Source organism: Porites lutea, chromosome 2 (assembly GCF_958299795.1).
Source record: "Porites lutea chromosome 2, jaPorLute2.1, whole genome shotgun sequence".
In the NCBI taxonomy this organism is placed as follows: domain Eukaryota; kingdom Metazoa; phylum Cnidaria; class Anthozoa; order Scleractinia; family Poritidae; genus Porites; species Porites lutea.
This window is the reverse complement of record NC_133202.1, coordinates 9,291,726-9,318,357: the sequence shown is the minus strand read 5'-3', so window position 1 is coordinate 9,318,357 and position 26,632 is coordinate 9,291,726. Positions and strand designations below refer to the sequence as shown.

The 26,632-nt window shown below is 38.8% G+C and overlaps 1 protein-coding gene across 1 annotated transcript in view; it reads right to left on the bottom strand.

Moving 5' to 3' along the window:
- Positions 1–23,912: 23,912 nt before the first annotated feature.
- The window catches only part of LOC140925594 (matrilysin-like), an 11,780-nt gene continuing 9,060 nt past the window's right edge, over positions 23,913–26,632 (bottom strand). Inside the window, exons 3-5 of the mRNA XM_073375513.1 lie at positions 26,499–26,632; positions 24,729–25,042; positions 23,913–23,926 (exon numbers count right to left, since the gene is read on the bottom strand). The exon at positions 26,499–26,632 is cut by the window's right edge and continues 231 nt beyond it. Coding sequence (XP_073231614.1) covers positions 23,913–23,926; positions 24,729–25,042; positions 26,499–26,632 — 462 coding nt within the window. The remainder of the gene's footprint in view (positions 23,927–24,728; positions 25,043–26,498) is intronic.

The following is a 26,632-nucleotide window of genomic DNA, read 5'->3' as shown; positions in this document are numbered from 1 at the left end:
ACTCACGAAGAGAGCCGTTGAAAGGAGAAAGATACCGCGCAAACTCGAACCTTTCAAAACTAGAACCGGTTCCCCTCGGACAAAAAAAAACCGGAAGTCCTTCCTAATGCGAGTGAAAAGAAAACAAGAAATAAAATAAATAATAAACTTACTTCTGTTGACTTCCACGCTGCTCCTCCCTGGTTTTCTTTAATGAAAAATATCTATGATAAAAAATGGCATTTCATAAAATTAATTTACATATATAATATACACCGTAATTTTTAGGGAGTTATTATAACTCCAAAAATGGAGTAAAAATTTTAGGTACAGGATAACCCCTTTTTTGGGGTTATTTTAACTCCTAATTTAACTCCGAATTTGGGGTCATTTTTACTCCTGAAAAAGAGTTCTTTTTACTCCCAGTCTGGAGTTAAAATTACTCCGAAATGGGGTTACTGGTACTCCTTACATGGGTTGTTTTTACTCTTTTTGGAGTTAATTTAACTCTGAAAGTGGAGTAAAAATTTTAGGTACAGTATAACTCCTTTTTTGGGGTTATTTTAACTCCTCAATATCTGGGGTCACTTTTACTCCTGAAAAAGAGTTCTTTAAACTCCTTTTTGGAGTTAAAATAACTCCACGAAAAATAACTCCACTGTAAGGAGTTAAATTAGCCCCACTAGAGGAGTTATTATAACTCCCTGAAAATTACAGTGTATAGTTTTCACTAAGACTTTAATTGCCCCTAATACAACAAAAACAATCCAAATCAGTATTTTATTTCATCTGAAAAATACTGTACAGTGAAACATGCACGTGTCACTCATTATTGTGTCAGGTTAGTGACACAGAGGAGAGGCACAGATAAGAACCAGAATTCTTCAGGCTAAGATTTTGAAAGAACCTGATAAAGTACAAATGTTAAAACAGATCGCTATGCACTTCTTAAAGTCCACTAATCATTCTAATGGCAAAAAAAGTTTCTATTGGCCTAAATTGCAGTCATTTAGACATAACAACATGCATATTCTGTACAAACATTTAAAACCACCAACATTCTTCCAAAAAGTCTTTTTTCCTTAAGAAAATAAGAACCTCGCATGTTTGAGAACCTAAACAGCTTAATTTCCAAGAAACAGAAAATTTATAAGAGCCTTTTGAGGCTAACTTCGAAAAGCACCTATTACTTAGTTTTCACTGTGTACTACTAAATGAAAGAGCAGGGGGGGGGAGGGGGAGGAAGAGTTAGGGTTGGGGTTAAGGTTAAGGTTGGGGTTAGGGTTAGGTTAGGGTAAGGACTAGGGATAGGGTTAGAAATCAGATTAGGTCGAGGTTGGGGTTAGGGTGAGGGTTAGGGTTAGGAATAGGTTAGGGTTAGGTTGGAGGGTTAGGGTTAGACGAGCAGTCTCAACTGATTTCAATGGTCATAACACATGAGTTGATCGACTGAGTTAAACGTTCGCCTTGTCAGGAAAAGGGTGTTACGTTGAGCTGGTTAGGGTGGATAGCTAAAGTTGAGCCAAGGCTTAGGCTTAAATAAGGATAAAGGTTACAAACAAGAAGTACGGTTTGTTGAGGGTTAACGTTTGAGGGACTTCTGGACCGGATACCAAATTACGTTGCGTTACATATCAATTACATCGCCGTACTGAGCGTAGGATTGAATTTCAAAAGACGGGTCAGGAGGTGAGAAATACAGAGATGTAGTTTCAATATAGGCGATTTTCGAAGACTAATCACCGGTCAAGCAAATAGTTTTGAATTAACGTTATCTTACAAGACGTTTCGCTTCGCTTTCTTCGTGTTTGACCACAGCAGAGCACAGATAATATAAACATTTCAGAGAGTAAATATTCCAGCTCCGAGGGGGCGGGTAAAACCAACGGCCACATCTGAAAGAAAAGGGCAAAAGGAAAACCTTGTTTAAAGAAAATTCCTCAACACGTGTTTAAAAAGTAATATATCTCTTCTACATCATTTTCCCTAGATCAGTTTCATCCTGCAATGGTTTTATAATCGCCGTACCGGTGCATAAAGCAGATTAAAAACATTGTACCGAACATTCCGGAGAATCAAGCATAAATGGCGCTCGTCGTCGCGACAGTGCTATAGCGCGGGAACTTTAACATGCTTTGAGGAAAAATAGTTACTCTTCCGCGATCCGATCAGCATTTAGCTTGCAATGCCAACAATAAATTGAAAATGAACGACAATTCAGCCTGTGCAGTAGGACGGCGGCTCTTTTTAAACGCAGTAAATTTCCAGAGTCGCTCGACACATGACCAAAAATAAACCTTCGCTATACGAAACCACAGACTTTGATTTGAACTACACTTTCACGACTTTGTAACATAACCTTTCCTGGCAAAAAGCCTGCTACTCACCGTTGTTGCTCGCTTATTCAAAGATCAGCACCTCCGTCGTAGACACTGAAACACAACAACAGAACAGTCTCACTGTAATGGTCAAATATTAAACATGTTTTTAACCTTTCTCGCAGTGCATTCTGGGAAATCCGTGTTCAACTCGTGCGGGACACATTAAATCCTGGCAATAACAAGACAATTTATAAGTCTCCAGCAAGGCAAAAATCACAGCCAAAAACTTCGTTGGCCCTCTTTTCTTATGTTCAAACTAATCAATTTGCCCCTTATTGCCTGTTGGAGACTTCTTCACGGTGTGCAGAGCTGGGCAGAGACGTTATACACCATCCACCGGATGGTCTCTCGGATTGTGCCCGAAGCTCAGTTCTTTGAGCAACGAGCGCCCATTTAAGCCTTCCCGGACTTAATGATGTCCCAGGCACTTTGCAAACCGTGGAAATAGAATTTCTTGCCAAACTCGGCTCATATTAGTCCCCGTTTCGCACACGCTCCGATCAAAACCTCTCCACTCACGAAGAGAGCCGTTGAAAGGAGAAAGATACCGCGCAAACTCGAACCTTTCAAAACTAGAACCGGTTCCCCTCGGACAAAAAAAAACCGGAAGTCCTTCCTAATGCGAGTGAAAAGAAAACAAGAAATAAAATAAATAATAAACTTACTTCTGTTGACTTCCACGCTGCTCCTCCCTGGTTTTCTTTAATGAAAAATATCTATGATAAAAAATGGCATTTCATAAAATTAATTTACATATATAATATACACCGTAATTTTTAGGGAGTTATTATAACTCCAAAAATGGAGTAAAAATTTTAGGTACAGGATAACCCCTTTTTTGGGGTTATTTTAACTCCTAATTTAACTCCGAATTTGGGGTCATTTTTACTCCTGAAAAAGAGTTCTTTTTACTCCCAGTCTGGAGTTAAAATTACTCCGAAATGGGGTTACTGGTACTCCTTACATGGGTTGTTTTTACTCTTTTTGGAGTTAATTTAACTCTGAAAGTGGAGTAAAAATTTTAGGTACAGTATAACTCCTTTTTTGGGGTTATTTTAACTCCTCAATATCTGGGGTCACTTTTACTCCTGAAAAAGAGTTCTTTAAACTCCTTTTTGGAGTTAAAATAACTCCACGAAAAATAACTCCACTGTAAGGAGTTAAATTAGCCCCACTAGAGGAGTTATTATAACTCCCTGAAAATTACAGTGCAGTTTTCCCCTTTTTCAAATGAGTCATTTAATTACAAGAGATAAAAGTGGCGAAAAGTGAAGCAATTACCTTCATAGGGCAATGGTGTATCATTGAGAGAACGATGTTTTACTTTCCTCAGCAACGGGGGCTCATAATTAAGTCACTAAAAGCCAATGAATCGTGAGCGAAAACATTTATTGACTTCCGTATGCAGTGGTTATCATCAAGCGAATAGCGGATATAATTCTCCAGCCTGGACACCTACATTATCTTACGATAGCAGCTTATTCGTTTCGGTTCCATCGGATTCAACGTTTTGCTACGAGAGTGGTGAGTCTGATCATTAAGGGAAAAGTTTCAAAAATTTAATAAACAGTCTCAGCTTATGTATCTATAGATAATGGATTCTATTTGAGTCTCTGGATAATATAAAGTACAAGATGTGTGATGATTTCACTGAAAATTACCTTTTAGTTGGTTGTTATCTCAACAACTTCCAATGGAGACTGTTTTGCTTTCTGCTCCTTAGTCAGTTAAGATTAAAAAGAGCTTAACTTGAATTTTGAAGGATTGGTTCCGCTAAAAAGTCATTTGGAAAACATAGCATATCCGCATAATTAACAAGCGGATGAAGAGAAAGTTATTTGGTATGAGACTAGTCCTTTATAGTTACCAATGATTTCTTTTCCTTAGTACTTGCGTCAGGAATTCGTAATGTTCATCATGACTCAAGTATTTATTTGACAAAAGCCGCAAATCATAGATCTAGATGTTGACCGGCCTTTATACAGCTTCCACAACCGTAGCTGCGTTACTGCGCTTCCACGCGTTGTTTACTGCCAAGTGTACACTTCAACCTTTTTGCTCGAGGGTCGCTTCTTGGCTGGCACATGCTGTTTTTTCCTACTCCCTGCGTGTATGTCAGTTTTTCAGGCCTTGTTCATGGTCATACATTCAGTACCTTGCTAAGACCCGCCCGGTCATAAGCTTAGACTGCTGAACTGACTCAAACTTATAAGGCCTGGGGACTGTAAAGGCAAGGTAATTCCTTTATCAACTGTAAACTAGCAGCAAGTTTAATACACACGTATAGCATATTTGTTGCCTGCGGAGAATTCAAGTTGTATAGCATATCTCATCTGAGGTACAATAAAATAATACAGAAAAGAGATGTATTCAATCTACTTAAATTTCATACTGTTATAACCTGATAAATTCAAAGAAAATCTGAATATTATTTGCTTTTCCTGGATGTACGTAAATTATCAACTGCAGGTGTTTTCTTGTTACGGGGGTGGTACGATGATTAAATTCCAAGAAATTATCCCAAAACTGTTTGATATACTAACACGTTTACTGAAACATACGTCTGTGCATATAGATAATAAATTTAGCAAAAACAATTACGAGTAGTTTTTTTCCTTTAGTGTTTAGATAAGCTCAACTTTGGTAGCATTCTAGGGAGTTTCTTTCAGTTGAGATAAACATCTTAGCATGTTTTATTGACTTATAATTGAAACACAAGGAAAGTCGTTAAGTGGGATAGAAGTATACGAGACGCAAAAGACGATAGCTTCTTGAGTGCTAAGCAAACCTTCAAAGTTCGTCCATAACTCAATAGTACACCCTGAGTCCGTTATATGATATATATGAAATAAAAGAATTTACGTTTGCTTACTGGAAGAAGCAAGATGACGAGAGTTTTGTCGATGTGCGCTGTGTAATGTACAAATCATGTTTAACAAAGACTTCTCGACGAAGGAATCTTCCGCTGCATCAAGTGCGTTTCTGTCTCAATGCAGGTTGAAAAACCCTTCTAAAGATAAGATCAGACGGCGGCGCTCTAGCTCTCATCAGCGTTCAACAATGAACGAACAGTAAATGGCTCATTGACCAATCAGAGTGCGCACTTACTTTTTGTGATGTTATAAACTTCTGATTAATAAAAACTTTGCTTTTGTTGGGAAAGAAAAGAAAAGCCGGAGCAGAATTTCAAGAGAAAATTCAGTTTCTTCCAGTTAAACAGGTTCCCAATCAAGGTCTCGTGCTTTCTGGGTGCGGCAAGGTTGTAAACATCTAAAAGACCAACACCATTTCTTCGTACCTTGATGTTCGTAGTAACTCTTTCGAAGTTTTCCTTCTATAATAGTTATTCAAAGTATTTTCCTCTGGAGGAACAATCTCGTTAACCAGCTAATTAAGGTGAGTTGCATAAGATAATTACGTGGTGGTCTATTATATGCTGAAGAACACGCCACGCAGAAAATGCAAATTTTTTCGAACTGGTAACCGTTCCAAAATCATGAATTGAATATAGACGCAAATGGTATCTACGCTCAAATGAGACAACCGCGAACTCAAAGTGATGATGATGAGTTCAAATTAAAGATTAAATTCTAAACTTTGAATTGGCTAATGTCCTCCTTGACCTTTTGAAAATGAAATTCGCTAGTCTTTGAACTCGTGCTTCTTGCATGCCAATTCGGCGTAGTCGCCACGCATTCGTTAGTTTATTTTGCGATACTCTATTTGAACTTGAAATCGTGAGGTAAGCAATTTCTTTCTTATCACATGTAAAGCTATCAGGCCACAAAAAGCCAAAGAAGAAACTTCTGAGTTACCTACTAGATTCTAAGGATAGTTTGAAACTGAAAGTAGTTTGAGCAGAGACAATTTCAGAGGACCAAGCGAGGCTCAGCATCTAGTCGTTTTATCCTAGAATATTAATGGCAGAATGTAACCAACGCTCAAGCATATTCTCTCTGTTTCATATGAGTCATTTGAGAAGTAAAGAGAATCGCCTTGATATAGCAAACACTGGTGTCAATTATTAGTATCACTGTGGCCAGCAGAGAACGGTGTTCAAGTTCGCTATCCTTAACAATGGCTAATTTACTGAAGTCACTAATGGCCAATGGTGACCTGAACAATTTGATGATTTCAATCCCTACAGTAAACTATTTATTACCAGGCTAATAAATGCATTTCCCCGGCCTATACATAGAAACGATTCGGTTCCATCAGCGGCCATTGGTAATCGACAGAACAATGTTCTCAAAGTTTGGTAACTTTAGACTATTGTTTTATGAGCTAGCCAGTCGACAATGGTTTGAAAAGGTGAGAAAGAGTCACTAAGCAAGATCTCTTATTCATCCAAGTAAATCCTTTGTACTCTTTTTTTGAAACTGATTAGATAAGAGTGATTTCCTCGATCATGGCTTCATTGCACGCTATACGTATAATCACCAGCAGTGAGGCGAGCTTCTATAAGGTCTTTGATACTCACTTCATCTATGAATGATATTCATTCTTTTCTACATTTCATTCAGATATATTTATGAAATGCACTTTAGCCTGACGTTTTGAATCTGATTACGGTTTGTTAAAGACCGAGCAGTCCAAGGAAAGCACCCGAACCGAAGAAACGTGATCTTCATCTCTCAGGGAGCTTTAGTTTTCAGCTCTGGCAATTATGCTTATTTCTAAGTTGTCTGTGGGACTCCCGCTGTCGTCTAGCAATTTTTCTCGGAAAACCGAATTGATTTCATTTTGGGGGAGCAGGGATGGCGCAGTGGTGAGAGCACTCGCCTTCCACCAATGTGGCCCGGGTTCGATTCGCGGACTCGACGTCATATGTGGGTTGAGTTTGTTGTTGGTTCTCTTCTCTGCTCCGAGAGGTTTTTCTCCGGGTACTCCGGTTTTCCCCTTTCCGCAAAAACCACCATTTCTAAATTGCAATTCGATCCGGAATGCTCGAGCGTTTAATACAAGAGCCCCTGGCTGGGGAGATTGAGCAACCACTCCTCACGCTATCGAGTTTAAATAAAACTGATAAATTGAAAGGTGTTTCGATATAGTTTTTCAGAGGCCATACTGATATTTTTCAATCGCTTTAAAAGTGATTTTATCCTTGTCTGATCGCTCTAAAATTTTCACCAACGATTGACAATAGACTGAAATTTGTCAAAATGTAGGTTTTTAGTAACATCGATGTTACTATGACGACAATAAACAAAAAACTTTGAAATAGATAAACGCCTAATTTAACGCGATCCACAATAGACCAGCTACTGAAAATTCAAAACTAGGAACTTAAAGTTTGGTGTTTAGCAAATAACCTCCGTATGAGTAAAAAATTCTGTATGTTTGAATTCGACTAAAACGAAGATATATTTCAAACCTTAAATTTTCGATAGCCTTGATAGATTATTTAATAAAAACGTTATAAATGACTCAGATTATTCTTAAGTAGCGTCAGAATGCTGCTTAATATTATATTTGGATGCTAGGAAATTTTGGTGAATTTTCGTTCTTGCCATCTTAAAAACTAACCCGTTTTCTCACCACCTATCTAAGTGCAACTTCATTCAAAGTTTGGACTTTTAGCGCTTTTTTGTATATCTCTGAAACGACTCGAGCGAATTTTTTTAAAACCTCTTCACATAATCTTCAGTTTGTAAATAATAATGTCTCAAACTTTCGTTGAGATTGATTCACTGCAACACCTTGAAATTTCAAGACAAACCTATCCTACGAACCGGTCAAAACTCGGCGCTACAACATTCACTATTTTGAAGTTATGCTAATTTTTTCAAATTAATGCGGGCCATACATATATCCATGACTACTAACTACATTTCAGAGTGAGTATTGTCAATGTTTTACATTCACAAGATGCGATAAATTTAAACTAAAATGTATTAGTAAAATCCAACTAGTGCTCTATTATCAATGCTGCGTTCTGATTGGTTGAGCTACTACTAGGCTATATGTTATAGCCCACTCGTAGCGAAAAGCACTGGCTTTGAAAACCAAAACAATGGCGGCTGAATCGCGCTTTGCTAGCTAAAGTTGTTTTCTCCCGATACTTTTGAGCAACTAGTTGGATTTTACTAACACAATTATTCCTCTCGCTCTCATGGCCTCTGAGTAAATAGCCCATGAGGCCGAAGGCCTCATCGGCTATTGGCTCAGAGCCCATTCGGGCTCTGGGCTCTGAGCCAATAGCCTTAAGGTGACTCCAACTTAATTATGAGCCAATTTAATTTAATTTATTATTTTCTAACCTGTTTGCGTCGCGTCAGAATAGGCGGGATGATTCTCGATTTTGGATAAAAAAAATCATGTATAAATTCAATCATTCTCGCTTTCAACTGAGTGATTAAAATTTATTTTGAAGCTTGCGTTTAATTGACGATACGAGCAAATTTTCTACCAATGGTATTTTTACAAATTGTCTTTCATCGAGTTTTCCACGAAACTTGAAATGCTTGAGTTTTAGACTGTGTTATTTTCATCTGCCAAGTTTAAGGAAAATCGTTCGACGGTGATCTGCCCTACGAGAGAGGTCTTGATCACTTCGTGCGAAAAACCGAAGCAGGCTAGGACACGTTGAAAAATCATTTCGGGCGAGAAACTCTTGCGAACAAGCTGTTCTTGAAGAAGCAGTATTTACGTTCTGAGATGAAAGAAGGAACGTCGGTGGAGCACAGGCGGCCCAGACGTAGTGTGTGTCAATAAAATGGACAAAATGGGACGAGTAGTCGAATCTCCCATGAACTAAAATAGCCCAGAAGGACCAGAAGTCAAAATAAAACAAAACAAAGCTAACATATCTTTACCTGAACGTCTCCCCCTGGACAGTTAAAGAGGCATTTTGTCGAGTTTTGCACTCGTAGGTACTATCCACTAAAGAAAAACGGACCATCTCTACGCGCGCGAAGCGCTGTTAATTTGAGAATAGTCGACAAAACCGCCCCAAATTGCTATCGTCTAATCTGCAGGTAAAGTGTGCTCTGGCTTCTTGCTCGCTGGCTCCCCAAACCTGTCGCAACTGCACGATAATCACTCGCTTATCAACAAACACTTGACCATGACCCGCAAACGGGCAGGATTATTACGAGATTTGAATATTCAAGCATAGCGACTGCGTCCGCGCGACAGACAGGGAGAGATCCGGTCAACCTAGAAACTCAGCTGGTGCATGGTGACGTCTGCGGTCCGATGCAGACACCTTCAATTGGAGAAGCAAAGTATTCCACTACGTTTATTGATGACTTCACCCCGTGCTCACCGTGCTGTTTACTTCATAAAACACAAGTCAGATGTGCTCGATGAATTCAAGGAATTTGCAACAATGATTATCAATGATGCTGATAGGCCTATGGAACTTTGCGAACAGATATTGGCGGGGAATATCTGCTCTCTGAATTCTAGAACCATCTGAGAGAGAAAGGAATTAGACATGAGTTGACTGTGCCAAACTCACCGCAGCAGAATGGTGTATCAGAACGAATGAATCGGAATTTGGTTGTATCAGCGGGCTCAATAATCGCCCAGGTAGGATTATCGAACCTTTTTTTCGGTCAAAGTTATCTCTACAGCTGCTTATGTGAGAAATCGACTTTCCAACAACAGCACTTAAAGGAGAAGAAACTCTCTATGAGCGGTGGTATGGAACGAAGCCATAGGTGCCACATTTGAGGGTGTTTGGGTGTACAGCATATGCCCACGTACTCGACGATTAACGGCGGAAACTAGACAAGAAATCTAAAAGAATGCGCTTTGTGGGCTACAGCTTAACGTCCAAGGGTTGCCGCCTATTCGATGATGCAAATAGAAAGTTGTTCATCGGAGACATGTCGAGTTTAATGAGGAAGATTTTGGACAGAAGCCTGCAGTGTCGTCAGAGTCATAACAAGCAGGCAGGAGGAATGTTTCCACCGCCGAAGATGAAGAAGTAGCGGGAATGAAGGAATCAAAAGAAGACAAGCAGGAGAGAGAACCCGCAGAAGAAACAGAAGAAACCCGAAGGTCCGAGAGAACACGAAAACCATTTGTCAGATGTGGGTATGATGAATATGTAGGCACTTCAACTCATGGTGTGTATCATATTGCATGCCATCTTTGTGAGGTTGGTGAGCCCAAGACAATACAGGATGCAAAGTCAAGTGAACATGCTACTGAGTAGAAAACCGCTTTGGATTCTGAGTACAATTCGCTGATTGAGAACGAAACGTGGAAGTTGGTTGAGTTACCCCAAGGTCCGCGTAAGGCTATAGGATGCAAATGAGTGTTAAAAGTGAAACATGCTGAAGACTCCAGAGTGTATCGTTTTAAGGCACGCCTAGCAGCTAAAGGCTATGCCCAAAGATAAGGTACTGATTACGATGAAACTTTTCTCCCGCGGTTCGCTTCTCCTCTGTACGTTTTCTGTTGGCTTTTGCAGTCCAGAATGATATGCTGATTTATCAGATGGATGAACAGCTTTCCTCAATAGTAAATTAGATGGAGAAATCTACATGCAGCAACCGGAAGGATAACTGAAACCTGGAGAAGAGGATTTGGTCTGCCAATCGGAAGGGTCACTCTATGGGTGAAAGCAGTCCCCCAGATGCTGGAACAAAGCACTACAAAAATATCTTAAAAAGATTGGCTACACCCAGGCCACAGCAGATCTCTGTGTGTTCATCCAAAAGAAAGATGCATTTCTAATCATTGCATTCCATGTTGACGACATGATCATACTGGCAGAAAATTGTCTGGAGATGAGAAAAATCAAGGACAGCCGAAAGTTGCAGTTCAAGATGAAGGACATGGGGGAACTGCATTTTTACGTGGGCGTGTCTGTCGGCCAGGACAAGGAAAACAAGCAAGTCTACCTACATTAAGGACAGTACTTCGCAAAGGTACTCAAGAAGTCCGGGTTAAGTGAAGCCAAACCAGTGTCTACATCCGCTGATTTGAACGTCAGGCTACAAAAGGATGATGCTGTGAGTAGACCCGTCGACCCGTCTGGATACCAACCTATCGTTGGAAGCCTACTTTACGCCACAATTGCAACAGGCCCAGACATAGCCCAAGCAATGGGAGTTGTGACGAAGTTCTGTTCTAACCGTTCACAAAATCATTTAACTGCAGCGAAACGTTATCCTTAGATATCTGAAAGGACGGCTAAATTCCTTGGCTTGAATTACAAGAAGTGTCCCCGTCGGCGACGTGAAACTGGGTTGTTTGGCGTTGTGGCGAAAACTTGAGTATTTAACGTTCATTTCAATCAGGTTTGTTGCGTTTAGCAACCAAAATTTTGCAGATTATCGTTCTTAAATTGTCCTTGTTTTCTTTGAGGCACATTTCAAGCTCGATTTCCAAGCTCTGTTATCTAAACTTACATCTTTGAATGTTTCTGTGTTTTCATGTCACAGGGTCAAGATCCAACTTGGCAAACAGCCAACCGTAAGTGGGCTTGACAAGGACAAAATTGTCCTACGAGCCAAATAAAAGTATCCAGACAAAAAATATGAACTCCGATATGTTAATTGTGTGTGTTTTAGTTCGCTCTTTTCGTTAGAATATCGTATAAATGAAACGCATTGAAAATTATATGGAATAGTAGGTAATACCATGTACTAAATATAAACGTGGGAATACTGAAATAAAGTTGTTGCCGTTGTTTTGTTGTTGCATGCAAGTATTTCCCGGGAATTATTTCAATACCAAACTAAGAATACGGTTCCTTGGTAGCATTTTAATGTTCCTGGAATTTGCAAGGCTTCGGCAAGCCTGTGGAGATCATTTTTTTTTTCAACACGAAATTCTGCCTTGCACTCAGCTGCATCCCGCATGTTTCTTAGCGTGAACGGATCGTAACTGTCCCGAGGAAAATCGGGATTTTTGGACTCATAATTTTCCCCCAAAACGAGAAACTCGTCATCTGATACATTTTGTCTGCATAGCAAATATTTATTCTCGTAATTCTTTATGTGAGGCCATATTTTCCTCTTCGGTATTCTTCTAATTAAGGGCTGACGGGAAGCGACGGCTGCCTCAGTTCCAGGCTTTCTCTGCCAGTCCCGTTGCCGTCGCCCCGAAAACGTCTCCATCTTAAGTTCCCTAATATTTGACGCTAGCGCCCAGTCACCACCGAGAGACAAAACGGTTGTAACACTGATGGTAATTTACTATATATGGGAATTCTTTTTTTCTAAACCTCGCGCCCACTGTTTTCGGTCAAAGTTATCTCTACAGCTGCTTATGTGAGAAATCGACTTTCCAACAACAGCACTTAAAGGAGAAGAAACTCCCTATGAGCGGTGGTATGGAACGAAGCCATAGGTGCCACATTTGAGGGTGTTTGGGTGTACAGCATATGCCCACGTACCCGACGATGAACGGCGGAAACTAGACATGACGCAATTATATAATTATTAAGTTATTACTACTCATCCCGTTATTATAATTCAAACAATGTTAACTTCTATGCATCCTTTTTCTCTGATCTTTTATTCCTTATAAAACTAGGTACTAAGTATTTTTATTGAAGAAATATACCCTAAAACTTTATAATAAATATGGCTTAATACTGTCTTGCAGGCTTCAATATCTATATCAAGAGATCATGTCAATGGAATTTGAAAAACTCTTAGAGACTGCAATGAACTTAATTAAAGACGTTGGCGAATTAACTGAAAATGCGAAAGAGTCACTTGACGCCTTGAAGGACATGAAGAAGGTTTTCCGAGATGTTCAAGAAAACCAGTTGGAAGATCCGATTATAGAAGATGCATGCATCCTTGTGCTTTTCAAAGGCTTCATCCCGCAACTATGCTTTGTTGCGGCTGTTTCAAAAATAGTACAAGAAATAGACCCGTTGGAGTCTCAACTTCCCTCTAGTCTGCAGCCCAAGGCTAGGGTGATAAGAGGTCATTTGCATAAGATCAGGGAAAAACTCAAAGAAATTCAGGCCACCGTGGCAGAAATGACGAAAATGGCAAGTAAATGTTTACTTATAATAAAAAAAAATGAGACTTATCGGGTTCAGTGTCATACTTGGTGCTGTTTTCTATTTTTCTATGGCGAGACATAGAAGCAGCTAGGGACTCGTAACAGCTAGGGACTAAAATAACGAAAATATCAGAGGTGTTGCTTTTAAATGCATTTTGAATTAATCTTAGCCATTAGGGATACTGCTTGCTATATTTGTCACCCGGCAGTTTTAACAGGTTCCATGAATTTTAGCCTCACTGACCTTCTTCCCATTCCTTTATGAACAAAACAGATCAAAGAATCCAAGCCCCGAAGATACAACCTAACTGAAGAAGAAAAGTTTGAGTTGAAAATGTTGATGCGAGATCTCAAAAGCGATTTGGAAACAGCTGTTGATTATCAAAATGAAACAGAGGAGAAGCTGAATTCTCTTTGGTGGGACAACTTACAATACACAGTAAAGGAAGGAGCTGTAACTGTAGGAACAGGTTTAGCGGGAACAGCTGCTGGTGCAATGATTGGCCCAGGTAATATAGCTTTTTTTACTGTCAGCCGGTTTTGGAAGATCAGCTTTAGCTGCTTCTGTGCCATGAAGAGACAAAAACAAAAAACAAATTTTATCGGTAAAGTTATCATTCAGATAGCCCGGAAAGGCAACACAAAAAATTTTGAAATGGACAACAAAATGATATTAACAGCAAAACTAGCTAGCTAACGTAAGAGAAATCCCTGTTTGTAAAACAAATCCACGGTCAGGTGATAAAAAATGTAATGAAACCCAAATTATCCTCATTTTTAGCTCATGGACGACGTAGTCATGCCATGGGCTTTTGGAGGCACTCGAATGGCGCCCGATCACTCACTCACTCACTCACTCACTCGATTCTCATTAATTTATTCATTAAAGTCAAATTAAACACTTTACTCTTACCTCCCTTACTTAGTATTACTTTTGTTCCAAGTGCCTTTTACGCATATGTTTGGCATATTCTAGAGGGAACTAGTAAGGCGTACATTTTTACCGACACAAAAGAGTAGCCAGCCGAAGATGGACTTTATATTAATGGAAATATTCTAAAGAACACTGACAATATCATCTGCAAGAAATGGACCTCAGGAATCGTTTAATAATTGAGCGTGGATCACTGTTGTGTATTTGGACGAATTGTGCACGTTTGTTCCTGGTATTACTTGATACGGGGTAGATGCGATTAAAGCTATCGAAGCCTGACAATGGGATTTCGTTCGGCGAAAAGCGAATAAGCCAAAGAGCCTTAGCTGCCAAAAACGGTCCTCGAATTGTAAAGCGACGTTGACGTTCACATGAGAAAGCAAATTATTTTACAATTAAAAAGCGTTAAGTAGAAATGCTGCGCTGATAACAGGTTTCGAGAATATTCAGGTACACATGCAATCGGATACTTTGACTGTGTCGGGTTTGAATTCCGAACAGAATATGTATAGCTTCGAGTGCTATAGAGATGCCAAAAAGTTACCGAAGAAATGCTGACGAAATGCTTTTTAAAACCGACACTGTATGCCAAAATCCAAATGCTAAACACCGTATGCCAAAAAACACATGCCAAAAATCAAATGCTAAAGAAATGTAAACATGATCTATCAAGTAACCGACACAGAGAGAAAGTCATGAAATATTAAAAAAACTAAGAAGAAAAGTGAATATGTTACAATGCCCAAGCAGTTTAATACAAATGAATTTCAAAACGCAATCATTTTTCAAGCCTTCCAGTTACTATAAATACAAAGGTGATAATCTTCAACATTCGGTCGTCAATAATAACGAAACTCAATGACGAAATTCAAGAGTAGTGGCACTTAGCACCCATGCTCGTTTACAATTCAATTCATCCATGAGCTCGCTCCTTGGAGCCTTTGATTTTACGAGGACACATTGCGTGCATATCATCCACGGGGCGCAGAGGAGTTATTTGTGACCTTGATTGTTGATTGTCGTTAATTTTACAGCTGATACCGAGCATCGCCTTTGTTTTTATACTGTAAAATCGAGCAAATCGTCATTCGATCAACTTATAAACCTGGTAATATACCGTAAAATTCCGAAAATAAGCCCCTCCATGTATAAGCCCCTCCAAATATAAGCCCCCCAAACTTGTAAATTTAGGGGTCTTAGCTTTCGAAATTTCGAAAGCAAAGATCTCTCTTAGTTTTCGTTATTACTGGCATCTTTTGTCGCGATTTTCACTTAACATTACTGTGTTCTGGTCTTTTTGAAAAGATCTATTAAGTAAGTAATCGAGTTCGGCGTTGTTCCGATCGGTTGATACACTTCTATTCGATCGATCTGATTGGTATATAATTTGTTTAAAAAAAAAGACTCTTAGCTTTATGGCATTTCTTATTTGCTTTTTCTATTATTATTTCTTTTGGGGCTTTTTAGTTGGTGGATTAGTCTTGGTCATCAATGGTGAGTATGAAAAACGCAAAACTGTGATCAATAACCTTCATGCTGAACTCGACCGTTTAGCTCCAGAGATCAGAGAAAAAGCTAGAAAGGGTGATGACATGGCTGAAAGAATGAAAGATTTGAAAGTGTGACTAGGACAAAATAACTTTAAAGAGATTTGCACCTCGTTCAAACTAACTCTTATACACATTTCAACAATCATGTACGTTCAGCATTAAACAGGTTCAGTTGATATAAAAAATTTCCTACAGCTGAACTTACTTAACCTAAAACAGCCATAGGATTTTGAGCTATCTGAATCCCATCTTTCGCCTGTAAAGATCTTTTAGACAGAAGTATGAAATTCACATTACGAAGTATTTAACTATAAGAGTTGGTATGTGAACAAGGCATTACTGAGTCTATAACGGTTCGCACTAGTGTAGCTACAATCATCGTCAAAAATATTGGGAAGGTTACCAATTTTAACCTTTTTTGTACTTGTCCCCCCCCCCCCCCCCCGCCCCTGGATCAATGTTGGACAAAACTAAATTGTTTTTGTGCGTAATTATTGTTACATGTCCCAACATTGAATAGGGGGCGCGGGGGGTATTCAGGAGAAGAACAAATAATCTTTTTTGAACATAGACATAAGGCGTATGAAATGGAGCAATAATGTTGTTAACTTTTTCCTCCTTCCCAACTACTTTTGTCCGTGATTGTAGATTTTAAGTAACAGCACAGGACACATTGTCTTTGCAATTTTCTGAAAACAAAAATAATCGTTTTAAAAATGGTAAGAAAATTAAATCGTAGCTTTCAGGTGTTTCAGTAGGACTTTCAGTGATATAGAGTCCAAAGACAACGGATTTGTCTGTCTTTGAACCCGTTTTTCTTCTTCTTTGTTTTTTTTTTATTGACCACAAGAGAATTCAACTTTCGAAAAATATATTAGTAATAGCCTGGGTAGCAAGCGTTTCGGTTTTAGAGCAAAGAGTGTGAAACGAGAGTCAAAAACCGCGCGAAAATGGGGCGAGTCAGAGAGGAGATATGGTTTTCGTTCCATTTTTCGCGCGGCCAAAACCGAAAATTCCGTTCCTCGTCGTTCTTTGCTTCCGATTCACAACTACACGAAAACGCTTGCTATGCAGGCTATATTAGTAATTAAACTGACGAGTTCGAAAGGCGTTAAAATCGATGAATCCACAGCCCCCGCACTGACTATGTTACTCAGTGTGTTGTAAATTACAAAATTACAGTTATTGCGGGCGACAAGAGGAGCCCGAAATCCTAATCTCCAGGCTGTTATTACGCATGCGTCGCATGTATGTAGCCAGCATTCATTTGGACTTCCACTAAAAATGAATGGAATAAACAGAACGCAATTTGATCACGCGTGTCTGGATCAATCGTCTATCACTCGTAATCTGATCACGCGTGTTTTGACTATCTGTCACCAAGGAAACTTACACAAAGGACAGCGATGCAGTAAAAAACGTTTTGATCTTCGATCGTTGTAGCCCGCTCTCATTAACCTTTGGTTATTACTAGTTTTCTAACTATTAACTTACAAATTCTATGTGGGAGCCTGCTACTTTGTAGTTTTACATTGCTCGCCTCCTTTTATTTTGATTTAACTGACCTAGGCTTCGCAACGAAATTTTAAAAAGAAGGATTTTATTCTAATGATTCGGCCTGACCGATTAGAAAGGACCTGAGGCAAACGTTAATCCGAGTCAAGCGGATGAGCTTGCTGGTCACCCACATGGCTTGTTTGTTAAATATAAAATCAAGGTACGGGAACGATAGATAGAGTAGAGGATATAGAATTGTTTCAGTGAGTATTGAAATTTTCAAAGAATAAAAAGTGCAGTGGTTAAAAAGAAGAGCTAAGCCTCTTTGTTGAAGAAGAACTGGTTAATTAGTTCCTGCTAGAACGTTCCTTCAACAAATGCGTCAAACCTTCATGTATTGGCTAATAGGTAAAGTATTAGTCAAAATAATATTAAATAGCCTTAGATCAACTATGATCTGGTATATTCTGAAAACATCTATCGCAAGACGGGCTCCTGAAAGATGTCATTAAAAAAATGATCGTCTAAATAGTTTTACAGTATATTATTCAACTTCACTCAGTAGAGTGAAATGACGCTAAAAACGAGTACATTTGTACTTCAGAAGACCGTTTTGACCTGTTTTAATCTACAAACGTCGCACAAGACAGAAAATGCATGGTTTTCCGAAGGAAAACAACGGAACAGGAGCCAAATTGTAAGCTTACATAAAACCGGATTCTAGAGTAAAGTCGCCTGAACAACAATGAAATGTTGACATTTATTAAAACTAGGTAGAAGATACAAACTTTATAAGTTCAAGAAACAACAGAGAAGATGAAAACAGACCTGTGTGCGATGAGATGGTGATGGCGTAAACCCGTGTAAGAAACAACGTCCATTAAATACAATCCCCGCCAAGGAACTGAACAGTCTGCACCTCTAATTCTTTTAAAATGTGAGGAAACTCGCAATAGTAGACTTAATACGTTCTCTTTTTGTTAGTATAACCCGGCGAAGATGAGGTTTTAAGTCCTTTGTTTACGAGTAGCTCTTTGAAACTCCTTGAATTTGTGGAAGAGTTTTCGACTTTCCATCGCAATTTGCTCTGTTCAGTTTTCTCACTTGCAGAACATTTTACGTAACCGAAAGACCATCTTAAGCCTCACTATTATTTGTCATTCCATCTCTGATTTCCTGGCAAATGTTAAAATGATAGAACCTATAAAATGCCAACTAAAACTTGAAAAAAATTGATCTACTGAGTATAGATGGTTTTGACAGTGACGTCATCAAATTGTAAAGTCAAAATAGCGAGATTTAACGAATTCGTATTTACACTAGGTTGAACATAAGCAGAAAGTGAGTCTTTGTACAAGTTTCCATTTGCGTAGCATATTTTTTTTTTTGAAAATACCGCAATTTGAACTTCCGAGTTTTCACAGTGCGTGACACCAAAATAGGGTCGGCGCTGCCTCGTTAAAAAAAAGTCTCTCCTGTTGATTTTCAGCAGTTTAACCGTTTCAAGTATTAGAAGATATGTTTATGCGCATGTATGCTAGTTCTCGAGTGAAAAGAAAGCGCTTTAATAGAAAAAGTGAACTCCAGATGTTTTTTTGATTTCCGGCAGCCATATTGGTGAAGCAAAACGGTGCACCAATATGGCGTCTCCATACAAAGCTCTACAAAGATGTGTGAAACGTTTCGGCAAATAACTCAGAAACTGTGGGCCACAAAGACCTGAGACTTGGACAAATTGTTTATATATTAGTCTTTTATAACATAATTTCATTTTCTTGGCTTCTTACACTGGACGGTTTCCAATTTATTTTTTTGTTGCGTCACAGTGAAAACGATCTATACTAGTTTAACAAGTTTTCATTTCTGACCAATCAGCAAAGGCATTGATGAAAGCGCGCGAAAACTCGACTTACGTTTGTCTGTCACGCATTCTAGTTATAAGTAGGCAAGCGTATTTATACTTAGTCCTATTTTATACTCCTCGAGTTGAATAATAAATCTGTTTCTGGACCGGGTTTAGTGTGTAGTATCGTGGGATATTTTTATTCGTCTTATGTATTTTGACTCGCCCTACGGGCCAGGCAAAATACAGCATCCCACGATGACTACACACTAAACCGTCCAATAAGATATATATACTTTCTCGCCTGGCTAACGAAACATTTTAGGGATAGTGAGGCTGTCAGTTTAAAATGCCTTAAAACACAACTCCTCAATCAGCACGTTAAAGCAGCTGCTATTCAACGCTATTCAAAACAGTTACAAATTTGTCAAATTCTACCCTCTAACATCGTGCGTTCTCGCTTTTTATAGCCCTTAAATATGTCATCGGGGCTTCAGTCACCGGACTTTACCTGTACTTCAATGGACGGTTTGACAAGATACACTTCCACATCAAATTATCCTTAATCATTCGAAATTACACATATTTGACAAAGAAAGCTAACGCACTTAAAGTTGAAGATTAAGGTAGGCAGTTTCTTTCTTCATAGTTACACGTGTTCGTTTTCTGAATCTTCTTAAATTTAGGGGCCGACCATTTGACTTTTGAAGGGGGTATGTGTGATTTGGCTTGTGTAATAATTTTTTTGCCAAACCTCTGGTGATAGGATTTCTTTCCTGACCTACAATGATGTAAGACTTTTTACCCCAGCATTATACGCCATGAAAGATATATTTTTCAGTGTAAGATTTTTTTTTCGCCATGTGTTTCCTTACAAGATTTTTTCCCCTCGAAATCAGTCTACAGGATAATTTTTTTCTGAAATCATCCATCATCCCCCCCCCCCACCCCTACGTCAAAAGGGAAATGGTCGGCCCCTTAACCCTATTCAGACTGGGCTTTTTTGGTCAATCTGTGACTGGGGGGGGGCTCCTCGGACCCCCCCCCCCCCTCTGTATCTCAGGAACCAATAATGCTAGGGTCATGAAATTTACACACAATGATCATCTCCGTACAAAGAAGCCCCACACCCAGTTTTGACTTGCCACGCCCAATGATGACGTCACAGTGACGTCATATTCCGATTTTTCAATGTTTCTTATTATTTTTCCACTTAGATACGTAAAATATCAATAATATTGGTAAAGTCATCTCTTTGTTATCCTTTCTTATGAACTAGTAACAAGGAAACACTTGTACAGCGAGAAAACGCAATAGGAAGCAATAAAATTTAAAATTTGAAATGGTTGTCCGCCATCTTGGATCCGCCATCTTGGATCCGCCATCTTGGATTTCCGTTTTTTTGTTAAAATCATAATTTAAAGCAACTTTCAAAGGGGAAAAAGCTCAGAATGTATAAAAGAAGTATCAAACTAATGTTTATTACCCAAACAAATGACTTTGGAAGTGTTATTTGGAAAATAGAGCAGCATATTTGTCAAAGCAAAAAGTGACAAATTTTACCCCACCCCTCCCCCCCAAATATTCGATATTGAAACATTTTGATGTAATTCAAAAACTAGTCCCAAGCAAAGACCATTTTAACAACAAAAAGCACTATAAATGTAAAAACGCGATCTTAAAACAAAAAAATCACCATTTTTTAAATTTTCCAAAAGCTATTTGTCAGAAACTGGTTGCCATGGCAACATGTTTAATCACATGGACATGGTAATTATACCAAAATGTTCCTAGATAAATTTTAGGAAAAGTCAGAAAATTTGAACGTCATAGCTCTTTCGGTGTAGGAGTTATCACGATTTTGCCGGAGGGGGGTTTCGAAAAGCCCCCCCCCCAGTCTGAATAGGGTTAAGTTAAATCGAAAACAATATTTACTTTTAGTAATGTTATTCTTAATCAATTTGGCACTTAACGTATATGTTGGATATAAGCAGTGGCGGCCATTTAGTAACGAACGCGGCATTCTGCGGCATCTTTATGACGTCGTTTTTTTGGCCTCCTGTAACTTCCTTTTACTTGCGTTATTGTAGTTACAGACTGAGAAAAACTATAATTGCAGGGTCTAAGATGTTGTTTAAAAACATTGATAATACTTGGTGAACATTTTTTTTCTGCTGTGCTAGATCAGTTAAAGTTTTTAACTTCTAGCTTTGGGGAGAACTTGTTTATAGTCTTGGTCAGTTTAATGCCTTGCAAATGGGTGCAGATGACTTATCCTAGAAGTATTGAGTTTACTATGAGTATATTCAGAAACTCATAAGGGGTTGAAACGTGTAACTCTCATATGTTTGCTTTGTCCGATGCTCGTGATTATTCATTTTAGAAAGTACCATATTTGGAACGAGAAGAAGAGATAACTGACCAATCAAACTTCGTAAACAACGTGACGTAATTTCCCTTCAGGTTCCCGCGCCCGCTTAAAAAAATGGCCGACAAACTGGGGGAAAAACTCCCGAAAGCCGAGAAAGCTTTCAAAGGTTGAAACCAGGAATATTACCGAAACAGTGAACAGGATATTATTGCCTTACCACCCGGGCCAAACGTAACATTATGAAACCCATTGACGGCCTCGCAACTTCTTGAAGTTGTCTCTTCAAAAAACGATGCCTCGTTGACCCTCTGCACAGTAAACTTATACTGCAAATAGGCTTTTAAAATTCTTATGTTAAAAGTCTAGAATAAACAGTGAAAAATATTTTCGAATAAAATTCATTAGTTGCGTATCGAAAGTGTCCAAAACCTGAACCTGCCATCTTCGCAAAGAGTGATGCTTGTAGTGAATGTGAGAAGCATTTTAAAAGCTTAAATTAAACTTAGATGTTGTAGTCACGATCGTGTTTTGAGCTAATTTTAAGAATGAACAAACTTAAAACAATAGACAGAGAAGCCGTTTCTTGAAAATTTTTATTCAAAGTCCAAAAAGTTAATCCTTTAAAGCAATTCGGAAAACACTATCTGGATCGTGGATCCGTTCACGCAAGTGAAATCGGCTAAGCACATGGCAAAATTCAACACAAAATCCATCTCAAATCAGGGCACATTTTGTAATTTTTCTTTAGCGCCGAAGAGAAAAATTTATTAAACGTCTATGAAACATTTAAAAATACATAAATTCCCTTTCAAAAACGTAATTTTCTTGGCCATAGAGTGCAAAATGTACCTGAAAATTCAGCAAAATCGTCGCTGACTTGGTTGCATTTCAAAACAAACTATGGGCTCCGCCGTGAAGAAAACAAGGTTGAATTCCTCGAAGGACGATTTCTTGATGAAAAGCTTCCCTTTCTCCACAAAAAGAAAGCTGAGCATTCTTTTGAACTTTCTCTTTCCATTTTTTGTCTTTTAACGGTGTATTTTTAATCTTGAAATGCAGAACTCTTGTCTTAAAACATCTGCATGATGATCGCTCAGCAGCCATTTTGTTGAAAATGGATATCCGTCACCCGTCACTAAGATTTCCAAATATGGTCAAAATGAATATTCACAAGCATTGAACGCGAGTTACACGTTTCAACCCCTTATGGGTTTCTGGTATATTTCAATACATGCAGGCAGCCTCTAAATTAAGCCTAGGGAAACTTAGGCAGTGTTGTAGCAAAGGAAATTAAATCACTTGAACATATAAGGTTTTTCGTCGCTAACACAATGATACAATCTCGTTGAATTCAATTGGCGACATTAACTACACTAAGAGGCGGTGAATTCAATTTTGGCCAAGGCTATTTCTTACTTTGATTAGGGCAATCTGTATGATTATTGTATAACCTTTGTGTCTTTGACACAATTAGTTGTTTTTTTCTTGTTGCATTGTTTCCTTTAGTTTGATTAAACTGTTGTAAGTTTTACTTATGCTTTATCATAAGGCCGGATTTATTAATCACTCTTGAGCATATTTGTATACCATAAAATGTAAATGTTGTTGGTCAAAATGAAATGCAGGTAAACATGGTTTCAAATGCATGTAATTAAAAACCTAGTTTTATTATTAAGATCAGTTTTCTTTAATGTTTCCAAACCCTAATAAGTAAAGATCACGACCAGGTTGATACCATTTTGACCTGAATTCATTTTGACCTGCAACATAAACTTAGTGTTTTATTGTAGACATGCTCCAAGTCGACTCGCCTGGTCTCTGCATTTTGGGACGAAAGCGTGGATTATACCCCTAGGATCGAATGCGGAGAACATGAATCGGGTAATAACGCGGAGCTCAACGAGCAGCTTTGAGCAAGTCTAGGTTTAATATCGTACATTTCTGAAGTGAATTTATTAGTTTAGAAGAATTAAACGTTTCGTAAAAAAAGCTGGTGTATTTTACTACCCTGTCTTTGACAAAACAAGTCAGACCGATCCACACTTCATGTTCTACACTAGCCTCGATAACGTGCTATTAAACTACGTTTACCTAGGTAAAATTCTGGTCACAGTTGTCCCATTTCATTATGGTAACAAAAATTCCTTTTTAAAAAAACAGAAGAAATTCTTCAGTATAAAAAGTCCTCGTGACGTTTTCTTGTGAGGAATGTTTGAGCGGTTTACTTAAAAAGATAAGAAAGAGATTGACCTCTTCTTTATGCCAAGTTTATTTTCCAGTTTTCATTCTGTATACAATTACACCATGCAAATCTTCATTTTACTTCATGTTTCTCTATTTCTTTTATTGTATCTCATCTAGGTCTCCAGGAGCCCGGTTTTCATATTTTTCTTCCTAAAAAAAACATTGATAAAATACAATTAAGAGAATCAAAAAGGTAGGGATGGAGGCTAAAATAAGGCGACGCCCATAAAGAAAACGTTTCCCATCGCCCTAGCGACCCCTTTTTTCTCAAATTTTCTTTATTCTTATTCGTACTACTTCTCAAACAATCACTTGCAAACATATTTCGTTCAATAAATCGTTTCAAATGGTTCTCTTGTGGGCGCTCTGTGTATTGATTGATTGACGGAAATCTATTTCCAGCTACAAGTTGAACTTCGCTCAACTCCCACGCTTACGTGGGTCTTTTAATACATTGCCTCTATTTTATTTACGCACGTAAAATTAACGTGCGTACGCACATAAAAATAACTCGTCAGTGGAAATCCACCATAAGCCTGAAAATAAACGCATTAGCTATTTTTGTGTGCTCTTTGTATTCCTGTTAGAATATTTCCCAAAACGCATTGTTTTTGTGTTAAGTGAAAGCTGATGACGTGATCGACCTTTGCAAAAGGCTTATTAAAAAAGGGTTCGGAAAGACACGTCTAATTGTGTGAGAGAAGCCTCATGATTTATCACTTTTCTCATAAGACTATTCTTTAAAGATAACAGCATAAGGAATATTAGTAAGAACAGGTCAAACACCTTGCTAGATGTTAAGGAAAAACAGCAATCCTGAATCAAGGGTCATAGGCCTTTGTAATGTGACAATAATAATCTTAGCATTGAAGAAAGTTGGCTTTCGTGATTTTCACAAAATTGCTTTCTTTGACGGGGGTCAAACCTCAGCCTCTAGTTATAGGTTACTTACCATAAAGCGACTGAATACCAGCGATATCATCGGGTTCAAGGCTTAAATTAGGATGGTAAAAATCTGGGTAGTAGGGGTACATAATGGTATCTCTGTCACTTGAATGATCCAGACCAAGCAAGTGACCAAATTCGTGGGTGGCAGTCCACAAAAGGTTTGTACCCCGTGGACTGTTGTGGCTGAATGTTTCGGCTTCATCGAAGTGAGCACGGCCATCTTCAGGCATGAACGCATGCGCAAGCTGTCCCCCAGGCCCATCGAATCGATCTGGGCATCTTTTTCCGTCCCCTCCTGGGTGGTTTCTATTACCAAAACTGAGAACAGAAATTTAAAAGTAAAATGTCCACGCTCTCAGTAAAGCTCACGAGTACCAGGCGCTAACTATAAACACGCAAGTACCGGGATATCAAACGTTTCAGTTATTACATGCTGTTTTACTTTGGAATTTTAACAGCTGGACTTCCTATTTGTTAGATCACTTCCCACTACAGTCGAAAACCTTGTTATGTGACGCCCTATTTAAAAGAGTAACATTCGTTTCTGCCTTTCAACCACTCCAGTTAGAATCCTTGTGAAAACGAATTAAGCTGTTGCGTTCAAGGTAATTCCTTTGCATAATGTTTCCTTTTCCGATCAGGGGACCTTTCCCTTATATTCTTGGCTTAGCATTTTAAAATCAAGACGTCTTCATGGGCTTTGAATTTATGCTTTATAAGATCAATAAAGGCAAATCAACTGTTTTATCTTTACTCTGGGCTGAATATGTGTATTTTCGCTTATCCTAAAGGCGTTAGGAAAGCGGTCACGTTTCAGGCCTGGAGTCTGCGTTCGCCTGTCGTTCAATCAATGAAATTTTTAATTAAAATTGGGTTGTTTTTAGCGGAGCTCTTGAGGGCCCCAAAGCGCGCATCGGTGCGCCATGGGTAAGAAATTTTTGGTGGTCACGTGACCGCACGTCCGCCTGTCCATTCGCAACAAAGTGAGCTTTTTAGCTTGTGTGGGAGCCTGCATTCTGACCAATCTGTGTTAGAACTTGTTGATAGACGTAGATTTTATGGTCAGTTGACACTGACACCTGTCACGATATCCGCTGACTAGTATCACATGACCTTATCGTGGTCCCAGGTTTCAACTAATCGAGACCACGTCTTTTATTACGGTTTTTCGCTGACCATCTATAACCTTTTAATTGATTGCAGGCTCAAGTTCCATTTTTTCAGCAGCAATTGTTCCTTGTCTGTTGAGCCTCTCCCTCCAACGTCACATGGGCCTCCTCTAAGTTAAGTATAAACAGGAGCCCATAACCCGAAGCGAGCAACAACTCCCATCCTAGGCCTATGTCACGGCGTCTTTACGGACCAGTTTATTTTCAGACACATTTTAGGGCACTTTTTCCCACGAAAATAGAATCTCCACCATGTCTATGAGCGCATTCGAAGTATAAGATATAAAAAGGGAAAACTAAATGTTATTAAAAGGCAAAAATTTGCGGAGTTTAAAAGATATTCAAAATTCGCACCAAAACCGTTCTGAAAATAAACTGGTCAGTGAAAACGCCGTGCCAGGAGCACATGGAAGTTGCTCGCTTCGGGTTATGAGCTCCTGGTATAGATCTGTGGATTCTTCTCAATAGTTTCAAGTTTACTGTTTGAAGTAAACCACGACTGTGACGGGAGCTTCGCTTTTACCTCTAGCTAAATCTATATGTTAGTCTTACATTCTCTTTAACTTCCAATGAAAACTCAGAGGGTAAAAGATGTTAAATTTTACCTTATCTTTATGTCGGCAGAGAGTCCATTTCTCGCTTTAGAGAAAGACAACCCCGATACATCGGACCAGAGCTTCAGGGCTTTAGCAAATATTTTGTCTTGAGTTGATCTCTTTAAATCAGAACCATATTTCCT